This window comes from Mastomys coucha, unplaced genomic scaffold (genome assembly GCF_008632895.1).
Source record: "Mastomys coucha isolate ucsf_1 unplaced genomic scaffold, UCSF_Mcou_1 pScaffold21, whole genome shotgun sequence".
NCBI classification, from domain to species: Eukaryota; Metazoa; Chordata; class Mammalia; order Rodentia; family Muridae; genus Mastomys; species Mastomys coucha.
This window is the reverse complement of record NW_022196904.1, coordinates 1,331,958-1,355,532: the sequence shown is the minus strand read 5'-3', so window position 1 is coordinate 1,355,532 and position 23,575 is coordinate 1,331,958. Positions and strand designations below refer to the sequence as shown.

Here is a 23,575-nt window from a genome sequence, read left to right as displayed (position 1 = left end):
TACATGTGCATTAACAAGTACATGTGAAACCTCTGCTTGAGTTTTTCAGGTACACAGTTATCCTCAAGCCCAAAGACTCACTGTAAGATCTCTAGTCTCCTTCTGTTCTTCCCATACTTCATTCTTCAGCCTCAGTGTACTGTGGGTATTCAGCATATGCATCTGAGTTAATTTAAAACATAGTTTATCTCTGCTATTTGGCCTTGAGATCCACTAAGTTTAACAATGATCTTCTGTGTGGCTATTGGTTTGGAACTGTCCGCTGAAGCCTGGGTTCCTTGGTGGGTTCACAATTGAAGACAATGAATTCTACTCCTGTTGAAATCATCAGAAGTGCATAGTCCAGGCAGGAAGGATAAGAAGATATGAGCATTGAAAAATGACTTGAGGTGGGTGAATAATCAAGATAGGGAGGCAATTAGAGAGAATGAGGATATGATAGTTTGAATATGCCCTCCATAGACTAAAGAATTTGAATACTTATCCCCAGGTGATAGCATTGTTTGGAGAAGTTAAGGAGGTCTAGCCTTGTTGGAGGAAGTATGTCAATGGATGACCAGAACTCAGAGGAATAAGGGTCCTGAATGGTAAGACATCCAGTAGGAAGACTGCGGATTGAGGAATAAATAGGACATGAAATGAATACAAAAAGCATTCACTTGGATAAGGAGTTCTTGCATAGGTTGATGATTTATACTAAGCCTGTTTTGAAAGTATAGCAGCATATATACAATTTGTAAGGGGGAAATGAGTCAAGGTCAGCAGAAAGCTAAATAAGACCACGTTGACAAAGAAAACACAAAATTCCACTAACACAAATGCCTTAAGCCTGATAATCACACAGCGGTGGTAGCGCACACCTTTAATCCCAGCACTTGGGAGGCAGAGGCAGGCGGATTTCTGAGTTCAAGGCCAGCCTGGTCTACAGAGTGAGTTCCAGGACAGCCAGGGCTACACAGAGAAACCCTGTCTCGAAAAACCAAAAAAAAAAAAAGACTGATAATCACGGTCCAGGGAGGAAATCAAGTTCCCAGCAACTACAGCATTGCCTCTTTTCTTTTTTCCTAATTTCATGTTTATTTACTTATTTTTACTTTACATCCCATTTACTGCCCCCACTCCCAGTCACCCCTCCCACAATCCTTCCCCCATACCCTCTGCCCTTGTTTCTCTCCTCTGCGTGGGTAGTCCCCCTCCCCACCCCATCCCCCAACCCCAGGTATCCTTACCGAACCTGGGTGGGATGGAAGTATCAGAAGAAAAATATAGGCCAGAAGAATAATACAACTAAGCCAGAGTGATAAGGAGAGTAAGGGTAGGGAAGGCAAGAGATCATAGGATCCACGTTATGGATCGTTGTTAGGATCATAGGATCCACGTCATGGATCGTTGTTAGGATCCTAGAAAAGCAAGGGTGTGTGAGGGATTTAGTCCTGGAAGGAATCCTATAAGTCTGCTTTGGATGGCTGAGGAAGAAAATTACGTATCTGGGATTTACAGTTTGTCTGTAAAAGGAAACTGGTTGTTAATTAAGGGTTGAATGGTGGTAATCGGCATAGTTGATTTGACCTGAGAAAGTAGATTAGATGACTTTTGAACCTTAAAGGAAATCTTAAAGAAGTTGAAAACTTTTTGGACATACATCATGAATGTTAGGGAGAAAAATAAATATTTAAATAGAGAACCAAGAGAATTTTGGGTTGAAAAGCACGATTTAGTTATTCCTGTAGGGAGAGAAAGCAAGCAAAACCCCAGGTGCAGCTTTGGTGGGATTAGGTGGATGAGGGAGGGGCCTGCTCTGCCAGGAGGTGGCTGTGTGCTCTAGCAGAAAGGTTCCTGTTTCCCCCCCCCCCCCCGTTTGTGTTTTCTTGGAAAGCAGGAGATGAAAGTCTAACCTTGAAGAAAAGCTCAAAGGAATATAGGTATAGAGGGTTGAGTGAAAGACTTTCTAGCCAAAGCGGGGGTAGCCTGTTAGCCAGTGTGAGATCGTGAATCCTGCCCTTTGGCCTGCAGGGAGCTCAGGAAACCCAAGTTGGCTGGCAGACAGAGGAAGCAGATTCTTTCCCAATTTGTCCTATTAACAGTGCCATTTGTCTTACAAAACTTTGCAGTTTCATGAAGTCCCATTTATTAATTACAACTTTGACTCTTTAAGGACATTGGTGCCAGCCCCAGACCAGCATTGTCAAGTCTACTCCTGGATAAGGACACAAAACTATTTCCTTTGTCTTTTCATTTGAGCCTGTGAGAAAACCTTGGATAGGTCTGGTTCCCAACAACAGGATGTGGGCTTTGAAAGTTTAAAGACAAGCCATTTTCATTTCCAGATTGTGAGTGTGTGTGTGTGTGTGTGTGTGTGTGTGTGTGTGTGTGTGTATGGTTCAAGAGGTGAGCTCTCAGCATCCTGTTCTAGCTACCATGCCTGCCTCCTGTCTCTGCCCTGTCACGATGGGCACTAACCCTTTGGAACCATAAATAAAAATAAACTCTCCTATAAGTTGCCTCCATCAAGATGTATTATCAGAACAAAAGAAAAGTAATACAGAAGCTGGCATCAGAGAGTTAGCTATTGTTGTAAAGAACATGACCATGCTGGAGCTTTGGAGAGATGTGGGAGATTCTTAGACATTGGACTAGGAAATAAGCTGTATTTTATGAGCAAGCTTAATAAGCCATACTAATGTAACCTGGAAAGCAGTTCTGAGAGCAAGGCAGACAAGATACCTATCTTTCTCAGAGGTTTCAGAGGGAATCAAGAAGTTTAGTTATAACTGGGATAGAGACCAACCCTATGATATTTGGAAAATTTATCTGTCTTTATTCTGCCTATCCTAAGAATTTGTCTGATATCAAATTTAAAGGAAATGGGCTAATTTCTTTGGTGGAGGAAATTTCTATAAAATATATATCCAGTGAAATGGGCTTTCAACCAAAAGTTATTGAGTGAGATGGGGAAGGACACTTCATATTCATCACAGGGAAAGTCCACCAAGAGAAAGTCTCAATTCTGAACATCTATGCCCCAATGAAAGGGTACTCACATTCATAAAAGAAACTTTACTAAAGCTCAAAACACACATTGAACCCCACAGAATAGTAGTGGGAAACTTCAACACCCCACTCTCACTAATGGACAGATAATGGAAACAGAAACTAAACAGAAACCAATAGAGATTATGAAGCAAATGGATTAAACAGATATATACTGAATACTTCACCCTAAAACAAAAGAATATACCTTCTTCTCAGCACCTCATGGTACCTTCTCTAAAACTGACTATATAATCAGTCACAAAACAAGCCTCAACCATTACAAGAAGATTGAAATAATGCCATGCATCCTATCAGATCATCACGGACTAAAGCTGGTCTTCAACAGCAACAAAAACAACAGAAATCCCACATACTCATGGAAGCTGAACAATGCTTTAGTCAATGATAACATGAAAGAATTCAGGAAAGAATTAAAAGAAAGAAAATAAAAACTTCCTGGAATTCCATGAAAATGATAACACAGTACTCCCAAGTTTATGGAATAATGAAAGTAGCGCTAAGAGGAAAATTCATAGCACTAAGTGCTCTCTTCCAGCCTAAATATAGCTATCTCCTGAGAGGCTCTGACAGTATCTGACTGACACAGATGTAGAGGCTCACAGCCATCCATCAAACTGAGTGCAGGGTCCCCATTGAAGGAATTAGAGAAAAGACCAATGGAGCTGAGGAGTTTGCAGCCCCTTAGAATGAACAACAACATGAACTAACTAGTACCCTCGGAGCTCCCAGGGTCTCAACCACCAACCAAGGACTGCACATAGAGGGGTCTGATTGTTCAAGCAGCATGTGTATGGTAGAGGATTGCAAAATCGATCATCAATAGGAGGAGAGGACCTCGGCCCTGTGAAGGTTCTGTGCCCCAGTGTAGGGGAATGCCAGGGCCAGAAAGTGGGAGAGGGCAGGGTGGCAGGCGTGGGGAGGGGGGAGGCAACAGGGGTTTGTTTTTGTTTGTTTTTTTGTTTTTTGGAGGGGAAACTGGGAATGGAGAAATTCGCATGTAAATAAAGAAGATATCTAAAAGAAAAAAAAAGAAAAAGAAAAAAGAAATTGGAGAGATTCTACACTAGCAACTTAACAGTACACCTGAGATCTCTAGAACAAAAAGAAACAAACACACCTAAGAGGAGTAGATAGCAGAAAATAGTCAAACTCAGGGGGCAAATCAACCACAGAGAAGCAAAGAGAATGATATGAAGAATCAACAAAACCAAAAGTGGTTCTTTGAGAAAAATCAACAACATAAACTCCTAGCAGCACAGAGACAGTATCCAAATTAACAAAATCAGAAATGAAAAGGGAGACATAACAGAAACTGAGGAAATTCAAAAAATCATCAGATCCTACCACAAAAGCCTATATATACTCAACAAAACTGGAAAATCTAGATGAAATGGATGATTTTCTAGACAGATACCATGTACCAAAGTTAAATTAAGAGCAGGTAAACCATCTAAACAGTCCCATATCCCACAAGAAAACAGAAGAAGTCATTAAAAACCTCCCAACCCCCCAAAAAAAGCCCAGGACCAGATGGCTTTAGCGCAGAATTCTACCAGACCTTTAAAGAGGAGCTAATACCAACATGCCTCCAACTATTCCATAAAATAGAAACAGAAGGTACACTACCTAATTCATTTTATGAAGACACAATTAGTCTAATTCCTAAACTACACAAGAACCCAACAAAAAAAAGAGAACTTCAGACTAATTTCCCTTATGAATATCAATGCAAATATACTCAATAAAATTCTTACAAACTGAATCCAAGAACACAGCAAAACCATCATTCACCACGATCAAGTAGGCTTCATTCCATGGATGCAAGTTTGGTTCAATATACTAAAATCCATTAATGTAATCCACTATATAAACAAATGCAAAGAAAAAAATCACATGATCACCTCATTAGATGATGAAAAAGAATTTGACAAAATACAACACCCCTTCATTAAAAGTATTAAATAGGTCAAGAATTTAAGGACCATACTTAAACATAATAAAAGCAGAATACATCAAAACAACAGCCAGTATCAAATTAAATAGAGATCTATTTAAGCAATCCCTCTAAAATCTGGGACAAGACAAGGATGCCCATCTCCCCGTATCTATTCAATATAATACTCGAAGTTCTAGCTACAGCAACAAAAGGAGATCAAGGGAATGCAAGTTGGCAGAAAGGAAGTCAAGGTATCACTGTTTGCAGACAAAATAGTATTGAATCTGTGGTGTGCTTGTTATTAATGAATGTTAGGCCGGTCTATGTGGGAGAAAGGACACAGTGAATAGTACTCCTCCAAGGGTTTTGCTTCAGTTCCAGCTGCCAGTTCTGTCCTACTTTAGTTCCTGCCTTCCTTTCAGGGTGTTCAGTGACCTGGGAGCTGTAAGAGAAAAACAACCTTTCCCTCCCTCTGGATGTTTTTGCCCCTGATGCCTTATCACAGAATAGAAAGTTAATTAGGACAGGGTGTTACAGCAGTCAGCATGGACCTTATACATGATGAGACTCTCACATGTGAGAAGATATTTTATTGTTAGTGGTGCATGGATGTATTATCAAATTTTATCCAATGGGTACAACATGAATAAGGCATTTACACTGGTTTGTAACTGTGAGTCATTCATAAAGTAATTAATATCATCCTTTACATCAACAAGGGAAAAATGAAAGCATGCATAATGAAGGCATTTGTGGAGATAAAGAAATAACATTTGTCCCTTTCATACACACATTCACTACGAACAATCACAGAGAACTACAAACATAAATTTCCATCTGAATAAGATAATATAATGGACTGAACTTAGCATTATATATAACAATGAAAACCTAGGAATCTCATAAGTCAAATTTTAAATCAGTAGGACAACAGTATCTCTTTTTTCCATAGAATGTTCAGGTTCCTATGTAAAGCCCTAATTATCACAGTAAGGCCAAGAAGTAAATTAAAGTCTCTCATATGTGGAAGAATTGTAAGTGGCATTACAGATAACACAAAAAAATTAATCATTTTTCAAAAGTGTCTTTATTGAGCTAATCAATATTTACAACGAAGTGGCTCAAGATTATTGATTCACTTACATGCCAGCTGCTTCTATAAATATATGCAGTAAACACTGAATTTTAAATTTAAAAATATATTGGTTTCATGTCTCAATTCTAAACTCCACATACATGACATTACACTTGGGTTGTAGAGTTGCTTTTGGTGTGATTATCTACTATAACTAGGGAAAGTCATGTGCATGAGGATGTACAGGAAAGGTTATTTAATTTTTTCTGAATTTATTATATGAATACTGTATTTACATTATTTCTTCCCCTCCTTCTTTTCTCCAATTCCTCCCATTCCTTCTCACACTCCCTCCCAAATTCATGAACTCTTCTTGAATTATTATTAAGAAAATGATATTTTCAAAGCCACATCAGCAGTAGCCCCACCAGAAAGTTCCTCCAAATGCAAGTATGTTGATTGTAAGTATTCAATTTCAAGAAAACTACATAAATAACATGTTCAAAACTGAGGGTTCAAGAGATAATGCTAAGTCATTAATTACATTAGGATCTTGTTTTGCATCTTGGACTCTGATTTTTGAGCATTATTTTTGCCTTCTCAGCCAGCTTATTTGTTTTCAGTAGAGAAAATGAAGGCTCATGATGCAAGTGGGGAATGTGGTAGCATATAATAAAATAAAAGGGAGAAGGCAGAAGATACACAAGATTAGAACTTAAACCTGACTAATGAGACAGGATTATGCCTTCCCCATTATTGGAGGTAGGGGGAAAGAGGAGATTGTCAGCTCAAGTTATACATCTAGGTGAAGAGATAACAAGATTGGCTATAAAAGACCTTTCCAACCCAGTACCCAGGCATTTCCCTACACTCAAGTCATTTTCTCCCTAGATGTTCTCTGTAAAATGGTTCCCTACTATAGCCCCAGATTTTTCTTACAGAACCACTTGAGATCCTTGGGCTTATTCCCAGGTGTTTGCCACAATAAAAGAAGCACTGCTTTTTCTCCCAGATGCATGTTGGGTCCGTCTTTGGCTGTGCTGAGCTTCAAACAGAAGAATGCCAAGAAGCACAAGGACCAAGATTGACACCCCCATCCTGATGAGGTTCTCCATTGTGTAATCCTGGGGCTGTGAAACTGGAGGTTATAGAAAAAGAGGTCACAAAGAACAGGGCAGATGAAAGTGAGCCCAGGAGTATGCTTCCCCTGGACAAGACTTAATCTTCTGCATTGAGACCTATGGCTAAGAATTCTCTTTACTTACCTGTCCTGGGGTCTGATATGTTTGGTGATGGCCTGAGGGACTGATCTGCTTCTAAAAACCAAAGGGAAAATGTAGGATGTGTGAAACACTTGAAACCCAAGTGTTTCTCTTAGGTCCTATGTTTTTATCTTCTTCCTTCCTCCGTCCCCTGCACCATTATTTTAACAGAAAGGACATTTAAAGAAAAGGAAAGTCAGGTATGGCAGCCCATGCCTTTAATCCAAGAACTTGGGAGGCAGAGGCAGACAGATCTCTGTGAGTTGGAGGGCTGCCTGATATACACAGTGAGTTCCAAGCCAACCAGAGCTACATAGTTAGACCCTCTCTCAAAAGCTTCTTCTTGGGAGCAACCTTGTTTGAACATTAACTGCTCTGTCAGACATAAGTGCTTAGTCTTGGCCTCCATGAGAAAGTACTAACCCAGTTGAAATTTAACAGCTGCCTCAGTGGAAAAGTACCAGCACAGACAAGAACAAATAGCTATTAATCTTGCTGTTAGGTATCTAGCAATCCACTTTGTTATGAGAATACATGCTATAGATTTTGCAGTTAGGTATCTTGCAATCCATTTTGTTATGAGAACAAACATCTATGGGTCTTGCAGACAGGTGCCTAACTACCAGCCCAGTTGGGAACAAATAGCTATGGATCATATAGACAGGTACCTAGCAACCTATTCTGTTCTGTTCCCCCTCCCTGCTGTACTTTTCACCTAGCCAATTTCCTGGTCCTGAGAGCATCTGCACTCCCCAGGAGACAAAGTGCCCCTACTCCCTCCCCTCACCCCCTCCTATCCTGCTTCAATGAGTATATAACTGGGGTGGTAAAAATGAAAATTTGTCAGTGTGATCAGACTTCTTGACTTGCTGTCCATTCTTTGTGTCTCTTGCCCCTTCATTCTCTTCCAGGTGGCCCCCCAGTCCCTGTTTGACTCCCCCAGAGGCCAGAGCGCTCTCTCATTCTCTCTCTATCTCTCTCTCTCTCTCTCTCTCTCTCTCTCTCTCTCTCTCTCTCTCTCTCTCTCTCTCTCTCTCTCTCTCTCTCTCTCCTCCATCTCCACCTTCCTCTATCTCTCTTACACAAGAAATGAAGACCATCACAGAAATCTACAATTGGTCAAGACACAACTAAATATGAGATACCCATCCGTAATTGATATAGTTATAACACAACCCCTGCAGCTAAAGCTCAGGAAATATTTCATAAGAGAGTTCAGAAATATTATAAGAACCAGAGGGCCAGGACATCTGTTGTAAGATAGTGTCTTCAATCTATTTCAAGGAGTCTTATCCATGAATTTATTGTATATGTATATATGCATATGTATTTGCATAATAACACCAGTTGACATGCCAATGCAGATGAGTGAAATGTCATAAGATCCCACCCTTAGTTGAGGAAGATACAAACAACTGATGGCTGCTGTGAGAGGAAAATCCAGTTTTTTCCAGGGATGAGCCCATGCTAAGTTATCCAATTCCAAATGGTGAGACCTAAACACTGATACTTATGAGCAACACTAAATGTCACATTGTACATATATGTAGCATGTTATATTTATATATACCCACATATAACAAGATTGATGAAAAAGGTCATGAATTTGAGAGATAGTGAAAGATACATAGGAGGAGCTGGAAGAGGAAGGGGTATACAGTTTTTATTGTGAAATTATTTTTAAAATTAAAATAAATATAAAAAATTAAAAAGAAAAGAATGGGAATTTTGTATGTATGATGACTTTACTGTAAATTTTCACAAGAAATTTTTTTATAAAATTGTCCAGGCTTTTTTGTGTGTGTTTGTTTGTTTGAGACAAAAATATTTTATAGCCTTGACTGTCCTGAAACTTGCTAGGTAGACGAGACTGTCCTTGAACTCACAGAGATCTGTCTGTCTCTGTCTCTTGATTCCTGGGATTAAAGGTGTGTACTACCATGCCTGGCAAGTCCAAATTTCTTAATTTAATTTCTTACTCTGTTCCTATCTCACTCTCTCTACCTGTCTCTCCCTCATTCTTTTCTTTCTGTCTCTCTGTCATTCATTTTCTTATTTCCTTCCTCTCTTCCTTCCTTTTTTCCTGTCTGTCTTCTTTCCTCCTTCTTTCTTTGGACTAGTGTCTTATCATAGCCCAGACTGGCCTTCAACTCACTATGTCTCGTACAATTGCTTTGAATTTCTGATCCTCCTGCTTCCACTTTCTGAGTGCAGCAGTTACAAGTACCAATCACAGTTCCCAGTGTATTTAGTGACAGGATCTCCTACTTCCTAGACAATGAGTCTACCAACTGAGCTGCAACTCTGGCCCTATTTTGTATGTTCCGTCCTGTAAATGCACATTACTCTCATCACATAGCTTCATGCAGATCTGGATGAATTCTCCTTTCTATAGAAGTTTCCTACTGGTCTCCTTGATGGATACTTCAGACCCACTCTGATCTTTGTGCTCAAAACTTGTATCAGAGTCACTTTATAATGAAGTTTTATTTGATTTCACTAAAACTTATAATTAGAGGCAATAGTTTTCCTGTGGACAGGGTAATGAGTGAACTCTTAAGCACAAGCAGAACAGATAGGGGTCCTCTTATCTAAGACCTTGATTTCCACAGGGGTCTGGAATATGACAACAAATAGGGTTATGAGTTTCAACAGTTACATCTTTAGATGTCCCCAAGAAGGGAGATCACAGCACTCCTAGAGAAGTTTGCCTGATGCTGCTGATCTAGGAGATGTTGATCTTAGATACAGAAAAGAAGGAGATACTCTTCTCTTATTCAGAAAAAAAAAAAGTGTCTATCATTTTCAGTGATTGACACTGCTGGGTCATTTACTCTCCATAGGATACCATGGGGCCTTGATTCATTGAGGAGAGAGTGGCAGGCAGCTATCCTAGAGGAAGAGAGATGGGGGAAGTGCTGACTATTTCTGAACCTGACTCTGAGGATGTGGATCTCTTCCTGCCTTTGCTGACTCTGCTCCCATCCTGCTTTCGCTGACTATGCTCCCGCCCCACTTCCTAGTGCATTGCTCTTGAGATCCTCATCCTTCATCCTGGCCATCAACTCTTCTCCCGCAGTTGGTCCTGTGCAGTTTTGAGTCTCTGAGTGGACCCACTGGACTACTCAACAATAATCAGGGATTTCACAGCCATTAAGTATTGACCACTTGAAAGAGATGCTGTGTACCCCATAGCATCTGGACCAGCCCCAGTCAGGGGTCCTTGCAGAGCCCAAAGGGAAGTTGGCTTTGAGAGCCCTGCTTGGTAAATAACAGACCAGGGTTGTGGATGAGGTCACTTCCCTATCCCTTGGACAGAGAAAACCTTTCATAACCTATCTATAAACAACAGTTAGGTTCTCTCCAGCAGAAATATTTCAAGTCTTGCTAAGTCAGCAGTGAGTGCTTTTTAGGCAGCCCTAGAGAAAAATTGGCCTGGGGGATCAAAAAGCTGGCACCTGTCAAGCACCCATCCCTTCATATTCTACCTGCTCGTGCCACTTCTCCTTCTAATCTGGGGCTCCAGTTCAGTTTCCCTTATCCTCTTACTTACTCTGGAACTCCCCTAGGAAAAGCAAAGTTCTTGGCAATGAACTTATGTTGTCAACCACTGATTGAGTCAATGACGGAGCTTCCTCACCTGACACATATATTTCCAAGAGATCGCTGGGTTCTGACCACACCTGGGGGCTGTTGATATGATAGCCATAACATCTGAATATCCACCTTTGACTGAGGGTCACAGGGCCCACAGGAAACAGGCCCTGGAATTGCCCAGTAGAGTTTACAAACTCTGAGTCCCGGATCAAGAACGGCTTCTGTTCTCCTTCCTTTGTCAGAATAAACCTGTTAAATCCCAGTGATGAGACACACTGAAGGGTCACAGTCTCCCCTGAGTTCACGACATTGCTGGGATGGATAGACAGGCTGGGTTTACTATAGAGTCCTAGAAGAGAAAGTTGTAGCATGTTAAGTAGGATTGTCCAGTCTACATTGCCTTCCAGTGTTGAGCTGTGAGACAGGACACTCTTGAAAGTAGACTACTTTCCTGAGGTACATAGCTTGGGCCTGAGTGTTCTCTCACCTGTCACGGAAAGTTCTAGAGGGTCACTGTGCTCTGACCACCCAGCAGGGGTCTTATAGTAACAGCGATATATCCCTCCATATCGTTGTTCAATTGATGGGATCAAGAACTGAGCCTTGTTTGTGGCCTTCGGAGTGTTCTGTGTGCGCCAAGGATGTGGACCCCCCTCTTTATAAAGACGGTATTCCTGGGCCCCTGTGGTCACCTCACATGAGATGGTCACCTGCTTCCCTCTGGCAACCACCAATCCTGGTTGAACACTAAGGGTTGGCTTGTGGGGATAACCTGCAAAGAAATGAGGGAAACAGTCATGGGACAACCCCCTCAGATCTTAGCCTTCAGCTCTAGCACCCCTTCCCTGGTATCATCTGATGTTCTTGGGCCCCATGGAGCAGGAGAAGCTTCAAGTTCCCTAATGAGGAGTGATCTGGAGCAGCTAGACATGTACTCACCTTCCAACACGGAGGTCTCTTGGCCCAGATTCAGCCCTAGAAGAGAATCCCCTATGAAAAGTTTGCCCCTAATACCTACCAAAGAAAGCGCTCTTCCCTGTCACTGAAATCTCTTAAGCACCCTGAAGCTTCCTGGTTGGCTAGAACCTGGCTGTATGACCATTATTGCCCTTCTACTCTTCAAATCTTACCCAGATAGAGCACAGCTATGAAGATGAAGGTCATGGCACCTTCTCTCAGTGGCTGCAGTTGTACTGAGGGGAGAGACCGCAGTGTCTGGCCAGATAGACAAATATCACAAAGTATGGGACGTTTAGAGAGGCGGGATTCCTGGAATCACATGATTACGCAGAGGAACCTTCAGAATACACACAGGAAGGGAAATAGCCCTCCCGAGGCAACTGCCTCTCATTTCCCCAGAGCTGTGACTGGGGAAGTTTGAATAAACTCCAGAACTTCTTACAGACATGGCCATCTTGCTTAACCTCACTTATTAAGAGCACAGCAGCAAATAGCTTTGTTACATTCCTTCACTGGCCCCTTCCAGTTGAGGGTGGCTAAAGACTGATCCTTCTCTCTTAAAAACTCCCCATAGAGAATTCATTCTTCCAGCTCTTCCTTCTAAAGCTCTGGGGATTCCTTACATAGATCAGTTATCTTGTAGCCATGAAAATTCTTCTGGGATGATGCAGATTCATGTTCGTGGTGGGTGGAGAATATCAGGCACACTGAGCATCAACTGTGCCCCTCACAGGGAGCTTCATTCTGGGGATGGGCATGGAGGAAAACTCACAGAAGTGGAGAAGGAGACACAGCTGTTCTCATGGCTCAGGGAGTGGGTGTCACTGTCCCCTGAAGAAGAGTCCCCAGCATAGACCTACCTTTCTTTTCTTAGTAACATCATCTGCCCCCATCTCTCTAAGAACAATATTCAGAGCTTCTCTTGCCCTCCTCACTGTTTATGTTTTTCCTGGGGCTGTGTTCTCCCTGCTGCAATAGGTTTGCTTTCTACCTAAGACCTGCATGTTACTCATTGGTGGTGATAGTTTGAAGACTAGAATCTCATTGCTAAGGTTCCACATTTGGAGCCTGTTGTAAGCACTCCACTATTCATATTGAGTATTAAATTGTGTCATGGTGTCTGGGACATTCATGAGTTCATCCATCACTGATTTCCAGCCCAGGATAAAACATGCATTTGGGACATGAGAAGTGCATGCTGTTGTTGCACAGCTTAGGTGCTCGTGTGTGTGTGTGTGTGTGTGTGTGTGTGTGTGTGTGTGTGTGTGTCTTTCTCTGCTCTGAGCATCTACACATGGTCCATCATAATATGTGTGAAAACTTCAGATAGTCATGGTCAGGGGAAGAAAAAGAGAAAGAAAAGATTTCTAAATGAAGAACCCATTTCATAGATCACAAGGGCAGGAAGTACAGTAGATGTGTGATCTTCAGAGGTCTGCAGGGGAATTTGCTCTCCAAATGGTAGGGTCATGGATTCTAGCAAAGGCAGGCATCTGTGGCTCCAATCTCCTTGTTGCAGACGAGTACTTAGATGTCTAAATTCATTACCCAAACCCCACAGTCAACACCGAGCTGTCTACCTCTATGTGTACATAAGACAGATCTACTCCAGTATTGTCACTGTGGGGGTTTGAATATGCTTGGCTCCATGCAAAGTAGCACTATTAGGAGGTGTGGTCTTTTTAGAGTGGGTGTGGCATTGTTGGAGGAAGTGTGTCACTGGAGTTCTATGCTCAAGCTCTGCCCAAGACAAAAGAGAGGTTCTGCCTGCCTGCCTGCCTGCCTCCCTGCCTGCCTGCCTGCCTGCCTGCCTGCTTGCCTGCCTGCCAAAGACAGTCTCCTCTTGGCTGCCTTTAGATCATGATGTAGAACTCTCATCTCCTCCAGAACCAAGTCTGCATGCATGATAACATGCTTCCCACCATGATGATAATGAATTGAACTCCTGAAACTCTAGGCAAGCCCCAATTAAATATTTTCTTTTATAAGAGCTGTTTTGGCCATGCTGTCTCTACATAACAATTGAAACTCAAACTAAGACAGTCACCCATGGTCATCCATCACATGAGTCTGAATGTGAGGGTTCCACTGAAGCCCTCCCTGACAGTCACAATTCTGAGCATATGCCAAGTGTAGAAGAGTAGATACTACATTGCAGAGCTGAAAAACAATCTCCCCAAGCTTGCCTGTTTTCTGGGTCAGACTAGAAGAAACCTTCTGTGGAGAATCTGGGTCAGGAAAGATGAGACTGCTAACAGGAATAGATAGAACAGAGAGCTAGAAGTAGGTATGTATCATTTTAGTGAGAAGTTGTGGGTTGGATTACTTAATTTAAAGCAATTCTATTTAAGTGACAGAAGAGGCCATGTTGGAGTGTGAGAGTCTGAGGGAGTATCAGGAAGGAATTTCCCCTACACAGAACCCCACAAACACTGCGGACAAGGTACTGTCTTCCACTCTCCCCATCTCCACAGCACTATATGGAACCTATCAGTGGTAGGTGGATCTGAGAACATCACCTTTCAACTCAACAAAACTATGCCAGTAATTCACTTCACAAATTTGTGCTTCAATCCACCTTCCTTAGAGAAGCTTCTTTTTGCAGTAGGCTCATTCATAACTGATCACAATGTGGACAACAAATAATTATAACTGCTTAACTCTGTATCACTTTCTCTACCAAGGCTTAGTGAACATCATGAAAGAGGGGTAGAAAGTATAAAAAATAGAAGTAAAGAATATAAAAGCCAAAGGATGGGGAGGAGTGCTGCGAAATGCTGTCTTATGAACATGAATAGCTGTTGTGTGCATGAACATATAGCAGCTGAGGTTACCTGTACAAAATCCCAGTGTGTGTGTGTGTGTGTGTGTGTGTGTGTGTGTGTGTGTGTGTGTACTGTTGCCAGTCGATGGCTGCTGAACAAGAGATGGGATAAATCACTTTTCTCTAGAAGAATGGCCACTGCAAGGTTGTTCATGCCCTAATAGATGACCCTACACCCATGCACTAATTGGACTCCAGTAAGTTAATTATAAATTATATTAACCTAGAAGGAAATTGGGAGGAAAATGTGATAAAAGGTTCAGAGACAACGTCCAAGTAAAAGTATGGAAGTGAGAGGGGTGGATATACCATCAATATAATTTGTATACATGTATGAAACTGTCAAAGAATATATTAGAGGAAACTGTAATTAATGACCAAAAATTTTCCTATCTTTCTTGATATTAAAATAATTATTACTTTCAATTTGACTATTTGTATGTGTATATGTAAATATGTGTGCACACATGTGCATATGTAGCAATTATCAAAGAGAAAGAAACTATCAATTTCAAATTGGAGGACATGAAAGGGGCTGGAGAGAGGAAGTGGAAGGGGGAGTGATGTAATTATATTGTAATAAAATTTAATTAAATTAAAAAAAGAAGAAAGGAATCAGCTCCCTGTTGGGTCCAGCTAGCATGTTGAAGTAAGAAAGTGACATGGCAGCTCCAGCTAAGGCTGAGAACCTCTCCCAGCTAATGAACATATGGGAGATGGATATCAAGGATGTGTTTAGATACTGCAGCATGTGGCTGATGTTGATTTCCATGCTTGCATCAAAGAGTTTGAATGTAAAGCCCCTAGTTAACCTCTGGATTCCCTCTGGAGAAGGCAATTGAAGCCTCTGAAACATCCAAAAAGTGAGTAGGGCTGAACAGTATGATCAAGTGTGACCCCAATGACCAGAACGCCTAAATGTGAACTGATCTGTGCCCTCAGCCCACCATCCCAGCATCTAAGGGCTAAATGGCTAGGAAGGGGAAGCCTTTGATGTAGAACTTTCTTTTCAACAGTAAAAATAATTAACTCATAATAAGCAGAGAGCCTTAGAGAAGTTGGTGTGCAGTAAAGACAGAAGTAGGGACCTTGTCGGCAGAATAAGATGCTCGTACTAAGGAAAGTCTAGCAAAAAGAGCATAGTTTAGCAGATATGTGCTGAGAGTGTCCTTCCTCTGGTACTTCCTTTGGGTAAGGAAAAAGAAGAACACCAGTGGGAGCTGGGAGAGCTGATGAAGTTTAACGTTGATGCTTTCAAGAGATTCAATAAATACATCAACACTGATGCAAAGTTCCAGGTGTTCCTGAAACAGATCAACATGCTGGTGTGCTGTGTCACTCTGTCTCTGGACCAATTTGAAAACCAGGTGGACATGAAAGTGGCCGAGGTCCTGTCCGAGTGCTGCCTGCTTGCCTACATATCCCAGGTGCCCACGCAGATGTCGTTCCTCTTCTGCCTCATCAATATCATCCATGTACAGACACTAACCCAGGAGAACGTCAGCTGCCTCAACACCAGCATGGTAACTCTGATGCTGGCCAGACGGAAAGACTGGCTGCCCCTGTACCTGTGGATGCTACAGCGAATGGAGCACAGCAAGAAATACCCCGGCTTCCTGCTCAACAACTTCCACAACCTGCTGCGCTCTTGGCAGCAGCATTACCGGCACAAGGACAAGTACAGCACCTGCCTGGAGAATAGCTCCCGCATCAGCCTCTCATACTGGAAGGAGACAGTGTCCATCTTGTTGAACCCGGACCACCAGTTGCCCTTGACCATGGTCAGCTACATTGAGGAGCCCTACATGGACATAGACAGAGACTTCACTGAGGAGTGACCTTGAGCCCGGGCTTCGAGAAGCTGCTGGGCTGGATGAGTGCATTGAGCATGAGTGCACATGCCATGCACTCTGCCCATCCCTGTCCCTCTCTTGCCTCCCCAGTGCTCTGTCTACCCTGGGTGTTCAGGTGCAGGCTCAGTGGAAGGAACATCCTAGAAGCTCTTGTCTCCTGGGTCTGAGGACCCAGGTCAGTGGGGAGCCTGTTTCTTCACTGTCCCCCGGGTAAGGACAATGGCACCATGCTCACCTTTCCCTCGCAATTCTGGAGCCCTGGTCTGCCAGAGAAAGGGAGCATGGGAAACCATCTCTGTCTGAGCTTCTCTCATCAGTCCTATGATGGAGAGGAAGATGCAGACCCCTGTGAGCCAAACCTCCCTGGCCTCAGGGCACGGGCAGAGAGGCTCCTGAGCCCTGGGCAGGGGTGGGTACCGGAGAATGCTGCCTTCCCCAGGTCTGCCCATCTCCTCCTTCCTGACCCCCTTGTCTTCCTTTAGCTCCTCTTTGCTCATTGGCCACTGTGTTCATCCTGGTGGCTCCCCAGCTGTGGGGGCCTTTTCTCTCCATCCCTTGGGGCATGGAGTGCCTGTGCCTGCCTGAGCCCAGACATGGGAGCCTGGCTGAGAGCTTACCCTTGGCTCCTCCTGTGTTGCCAGTTTATTAACAGCAAATAATCCGAGTAAATGGAGACTATTAAAGAACTTTATTTAAAACAAACAAACAAACAAAACAGTGTGTTCCACTGTGGTTGCCAGGGATTGGAAGTGGCTGGGGCCAAGTGTAGTGGCTCATGCCTTTAATCTCAGCACTCAGGAGGCAGAGGGAGGTGGATCTCTGTGAGTTTGAGGTCAACCGGGTCTACAAAATGAGTCCAGGACAGCCAGAGCTCTGTTATACAGAGGAACATTGTCTCAAAAAAAAAAAAAAAAAAAACAAACAAAAACAAAAACAAAATGTGAAAGTGGCCCTATAGCTGATCTTTTCAGTCAGGATAAAGTGTTGTTAGTTGTTCAGAGAACAGTGTTTCTCAAGCTAATGTCATTTGGTTTGGGGAGAATAAGAAAAGGAACTTGCCTTCTGGATCTAGGACATTAACTGACCAGAAGAATAAAACAAATCCCAGATGAGCTACACTACTTTACATTCGCCTGGTGTGAAAGAATAAGGACAATTACCTTTGCCCAAAGACCACCATTTCCCCAACTCCTAAGAATTCTATCATTACATTTGCAACATGGAAGATCAACTCTGAACACTGCTCATTCATGGTAAGGAGCAGTACCAGATAGGCGACCAGGAAAATTCTACCTGAGACCTGAAATCCTGTATAAGTAACACCAGAGTGCTTGATTTCCCCTCTCCCAGGTTTAGAGTCCCTTCCCAGGCTAGTCTACAGGTAATTATTACCCCATTCCATTAAGTTCTGGCCATTTGAAATGTTCCTTTTCTCACATCTGGGTAAGGCTGGTAATGTCTGTTGGATAGATATAACAGAACTTAATTTATTTTAATTAATTATTTTATTGATTTACATTTTAAATGTTGTCCCCCACCCTGCTTCCTGGTCGCTCTGCAAGAGTTCATCCCCCCATCCTCTGTCTCTGAGAGGGAGTATCCCACCCACACACCCCAACCTACCCTCTGCCCTGGCATCAAGTCTCTACAGGATTAGGTGCACACTCTCCCATTAAGACCAGACAAGGCAGTCCTCTGCTACATATGTGCCAGGAGAAATAATTGGTGACTCAGTCTCTGGGAGCTCCCAATGGTGCAGGTTAGTTGACACTGTTGGTCTTCCTATGGGGTTGCCATCCCCTTCAGCTCCTTCAATCCTTCCCCTAACTCTTCCATAGGAGTCCACATCCTCAATCCAAAGGTTGGCTGTAAGTATCTGCATCTGTCTTAGTCAGCTGCTGATAAAGCTTCCCAGAACACCACCATGCTAGGCTTCTGTCTGCAAGCACAACACAGCATCAGTAATAGTGTCAGGGTTGGGTGCCTGCCTGTGGGATGGATCCCAAGGTGGGCTGGTCACTAGATGGCTTTTCCTTCAGTTTCCACTCCATTTTTGTCCCTGCATTTCTTTTAGACAGGAACAATCCTAGGTCAAAAATTTTGAAGGTAGGTTGGTGACCTTATCCCTCCACTGGAGGCCCTGCCTGTCTACTGGATATGCTCTCTTCAGGTTCTATCACCCCACTGTTGGGCATTTGGCTAAGGTCTTCCCCAGTGAGTCTTGGGAGCCTCTCACCTCCCAGGTTTCTGGGATGTTCTAGAAGTTCCCCTTGCATCCTCACCACCCCCCATGAGCTGCATATTCCCATCCATTCTCCTGGCCCTCTGAACTTCTCTCCTATCTCCCCCAATACCTTATCCTGCCACCTTTCCCCTACCCCTCCCCTCACAAACCCAGGTCTGCTCCTCCCTCTGCCTCCCATGATTACTTTGTTCCCCCTTCTAAGAGGGATTGAAGCAGCCTCACTTGGACTTCCTTCTTATTAAACTTCATATTGTCTGTGAGTTGTATTGTAGGTATTTTGTACTTTGGGCTAATATCCACTTATTAGTGAGGACATACTGTAGATATGCTTTGGGTTATGGGTTACCTTACTCAGGATTATATACTAGTTCCACACATTAGCCTGCAAAATTCATGATATTCTCATTTTTAATAGCTGGATATTATTCCATTTTGAAAACGAACCACAATCACATTTTTCGTATCCATTCTTCAGTTGAAGGACATATTGGTGGTTTCCAGCTTCTGGAAATTAAGAATAAGGCTGCTATGAACATAGGGGAGCATGTATCCTTGTGATATGGTGGAGCATCTTTTGGGTATATATGCCCATGAGCAATACAGCTGGGTCTTCAGATAGAACTATTTCCAATTTTCTGAGGAACCACCAGATTTATTTCCAGAGTGGTTGTATCAGTTTGCAATCCCACCAGCTATGGAGGAGTATTCCTCTTTCTCCACATTCTTGCCAGTATGTGCTGTCACTTGAGTTTTTTACATTAGCCATTCTGATTAGTATAAGGTGGAATCTCAGGGTCATTTTGATTTTTATCTCCCTGATGACTAAAACATTGAACATTTCTTTAGGTGCTTCTCAGACATTGGAGATTCCTCTGCTGAGAAATTTGTTCTGTACCCCATTTTTTAATTGGGTTATTTGGTTTTATTGTTTCTTATTGTTTTGGTTTGGTTTGGTTTTTTGTGGTTGTTGTTATTTTTGTTAGTAGTGCTGGTAGTGGTAGCATGGGTTGTTTTGTTTTGTTTTGCTTAGTTTTTTTTTTATTTTTGAGTTTAACTTCTTAAGTTCTTTATATCTTTTAAATATTAGCCCTCTATCAGATATATGGTTAGTGAAGATCTTTTCCCAATCTGTAAGATGCTGTTTTGTCCTATTGTCAGTGTCCTTTGCTTTACAGAAGCTTTTCAGTTTCATGAGGTCCTATTTGTCAATTGCTGATCTTAGACCCTGAGCCTTTGGTATTCTGTTCAGGAAATTTTCCCCTGTCCCAATGCATTCAAGGCTATTTCCCATTTTCTCTTCTATTAGATTCAGTATATCTGGCTTTATGTAGGGGTCTTTGATCCACTTGGACTTGAGCTTTGTACAAGATGATAAATATGGATCAATTTGCATTCTACTACATACAGACCTCCACTTAGACCAGCACAATTTGTTGCAGATGATTTCTTTTTTCCAATGTATGGTTTTGATTTCTTTGTCAAAGATCAGGTGTCCATAAGTGTGTGGGTTTATTTCTGGATATTTTTTTCGATTCCATGGATCAACCTGTCTGTCTCTGTGCCAATATTATGTGGTTTTTATCACTTTTGCTCTGTAGTACATCTTGATGTCAGAGATGGTGATTTCCCCAGAAGTTCTTTTATTTTTGAGAATAGTTTTCACTATCCTGGGCATTTGTTTGTTTGTTTGTTTTTCCATATGAACTTGAGAATTGCTCTTTTCATGTCTGTGAAAAACTTGGAATTTTGATGAGAATTGCATTGAATCTGTAGATTGCTTTTGTTAAAACAGCCTTTTTTACTGTTAATCCTACTAATTCTTGAACATGGGAGATATTTCCATCTTCTGAGGTCTTCTTCAATTTCTTTCTTCAGAAACTTGAAGTTTTTATTGCACAGGTCTTTCACTTGCTTGGTTAGAGTTACACCGAGATATTTTACATTATCTGTGGCTATTGTGAAGGGTGTTGTTTCCCCAATTTCTTTTCTCAGCTAAATTATCATTTGTATAAAGATTGGCTTCTGATTTGTTTGAGTTAATTTTATATCCAACCACTTTGTTGAACTTGTTTATCAGGTGTAGGAGTTCTTGGATAGAATTTTTGGGGTCACTTCTGTATACTATCATATCATCTGCAAATATTGATACATTAATTCACAATTTATATCCCCTTAATCTCCTTTTATTGTCTAAGTGTTCTAGCTAGAATGTGAAGTATTATATCAATTATAGAGTGGGCAGCCTTGTGTCTGTTTTTAGTGGGATTGCTTCAAGTTTCTCTCCATTTAATTTGATGTTGGCTGGTGGTTTGCTGATTGCTTTTATTATGTTTAGGTATGTGCCTTGAGTTCCTGATCTCTCCCAGACTATTAACATGAAGGGGTGTTGTATTTTGTCAAAGGCTTTTTTAGCATCTAATGAGATGATCATGTGATTTTTTTCTTTGTGTTTGTTTATAGCAGACTACGTTGATGGATTTTTATATATTGAAGCATCCTGGCATCCCTGACATGACACTTGATCTTGGTGAGTAAAGATTTTGATATGTTCTTGGATTCTGTTTGCAAGAATTTTATTTTTTTCTGGTAGATCAAGATTTATTTGCCACTCTCTACAGTATAAGCATACAAATCCAACACACACTTAACAAAATATCCAAAGAAAGCAAGGATTGACTGTGCATTTAGCACTTGAGTCCTAGATCCCAGTGAAACAAAGTTCATAATCCAGAGTAAGCACTTCAGACTCTTCTTCTCATCGATGTGCCTGTTACATGTTTACATAGTCAGGGTGAATGCCACAGGCTGTGTAGACAGGAGGATGGAGTGGTCCTTTGTTGTTGTCTCAGAGTATGACTCTGCTTAGGAGAGTCTCTCATGGCCTTGGCTCAGGACATGTCTGATTGGGTTGGCAGGATCTGTGATCTTCTCTCTTCCCTCCACCAAAGGACTCTGAGATTCCTTGCCAGACAGCTCCTGAGGGGCAGGCATGGGCCTGGGACAAGCCAGCCCTCAGCAGGGAAGGCAAAGCCTTCCTGGTTGGCCATCCTGTAGAAGGTGTTCACCATGGCAGACAGAGACTCTGAGAGCTGTCTGAGCTGAGAGAACTGCTCAGGGGTGAGCAGGGAGCCATGCTGCTGGGCCTGCATCTGAACTGCATCTCTATAAATCTCCTCAGACTTCCCCTGCAGAAAGTTCACAAGGCTCTTCCGAATGGGTGGTGGATCTGTGTCCTGAGGTTCTGGGCAATGGGCTAATTCATCTTGATGACCATTGGCTTTTGGCTCAGCCTTCTTTACTGAAGTCTTGTGTCTCTTTTTGCCATGGGAGCTGCCCTCATTTTCTGTTCTGACCCGGCTGGAGTCCTTGGAAGAGTGTCTTCTTTTCCGGGATATTTCCACCATCTGAGCTGATTCTTCAGTGTGCTTTCTGGAATTGCTGTCTGATTGGGTGGACCTCTGCTCATTTTTACTTGGTTCTGATCCTGATGTCTTGTCAGAGGTGGTCTGTGGCCCGGTAGGGAGGTCCAGTGGTTGACAGGAAGGGCCTGGATGAGGGGTTTCTGAATCCATGCTCAAGCTGAACTGAAAGACTTTCTCTCTTCCAGGCTGTGGTCCGGCTAATCCAACAATGGCTGCTTGTGAACAGAACATCCTTCCAAGAGTCTAGTAGTTGTTCACTTCTCAAGGCTGGTTGTCTAAGGTAGTCTTCAGTATATGCTGGAATCCCAAACAAGTCTGATGCAAGTGGAGGAAGATACTTGCTAGCAAAGGGAGGGCAAGCTAGCAAAGACAAAGGCTTCCTTCTTTTGTGTTCTTTACATAGGCCTGTAGCAGAAGGTGTGTCCTGGATTATAGGTGGGTCTTCCTAAAGATCTGGATTAAAGGTGTGTGTTTTCAGCTCAGAGATCCAGAATAGAAGTGGGTGGGCCTTCCCACTTCGGGACTTTATTCTTGGAACCACTCTCCCATGTGTCTTGTTTCAAGCTCAGACTCATTTTTCAAGGAGTCTGTAGTCCAACTAACCCAACAATGAGCAGCTGTAGATAGGAAGTCCAAGAATCTAGTAGCTGCTCAGTCCATGAGGCTAGTTGTTTCAGCTGGTCTTCTGTAGAAGTAGGTTCCAACAGATGTGCTGGCAAGTAAGTGCAAGCAGGTGAAGAAGAGTCAAGAATTTTCTTGAGTATATTTACATCTATACTCATAAGTGAAATTGGTCTGAAGTTCTCTCTCTTTGTTTGGGTCCCTGTGTGCTTTAGATATCAGAGTAATTGTGATTTCATAGAATGAATTAGGTAATGTTTCTTCTTCTGTTTCTATTTTGTGGAATAGCTTGAGGAGTGTTGGCATTAGCTCTTCAGCTCTTCTTTGAAGGTCTGGAAGAAATCTGCGCTAAAACCAACCATCTGGCCCTGGGCTTTGTTTTTTTGTTTTTTGTTTTTTTCTGGAGGAGGAGGTTTTCAATGACTGCTACTAATTCCTTGGTGATTATGGGACTGTTTAGGTAGTTTACCTGATCTTGATTTAACATTTCTACATGGTATCTGTCTAGAAAATCATCCATTTCATCTAGATTTTCCAGGGGTTGTTTTGTTTTGTTTTGTTTTTGTATAGCTTTTTGTAATAAGATCTGGTGGTTTTTTAAATTTCCTCAGTTTCTGTTGTTATGTCATCCAGGTCATTCCTTATTTTGTTAATTTGAATAATGTTTCTGTGCCCTGTAATTAGTTTGGCTAAGGGTTTATCTAACTTGTTGATTTTCTCAAAAAA

The 23,575-nt window shown here is 42.2% G+C and overlaps 1 protein-coding gene and 2 pseudogenes across 3 annotated transcripts; 1 reads left to right on the top strand and 2 right to left on the bottom strand.

Moving 5' to 3' along the window:
- Positions 1 to 5,565: 5,565 nt before the first annotated feature.
- LOC116101532 (leukocyte immunoglobulin-like receptor subfamily A member 5) lies at positions 5,566 to 12,154 on the bottom strand. Of its 2 annotated transcripts, none has more exons than XM_031385085.1 (5): positions 12,055 to 12,154; positions 11,864 to 11,899; positions 11,412 to 11,696; positions 10,968 to 11,273; positions 5,566 to 7,203 (listed from the first exon to the last, which is right to left on the bottom strand). In XM_031385085.1, the coding sequence occupies exons 1-5, from the start codon at positions 12,086 to 12,088 to the stop codon at positions 7,028 to 7,030; spliced, it is 837 nt and encodes a 278-aa protein (XP_031240945.1). In that variant the 5' UTR covers positions 12,089 to 12,154; the 3' UTR covers positions 5,566 to 7,027. The 2 variants fall into 2 exon arrangements, with proteins under 2 accessions (XP_031240945.1, XP_031240946.1); XM_031385086.1 differs by lacking the exon at positions 11,412 to 11,696 and adding an exon at positions 7,331 to 7,381.
- Positions 12,155 to 14,249: 2,095 nt separating this feature from the next.
- On the top strand, positions 14,250 to 16,546 carry LOC116104119 (annotated as a pseudogene). Its single transcript, XR_004123699.1, has 2 exons — positions 14,250 to 14,327; positions 15,905 to 16,546. The product of XR_004123699.1 is annotated as a short transient receptor potential channel 4-associated protein pseudogene (transcript).
- A 5,122-nt stretch (positions 16,547 to 21,668) lies between these two features.
- Positions 21,669 to 22,378, bottom strand: LOC116104118 (annotated as a pseudogene).
- Positions 22,379 to 23,575: the final 1,197 nt, after the last annotated feature.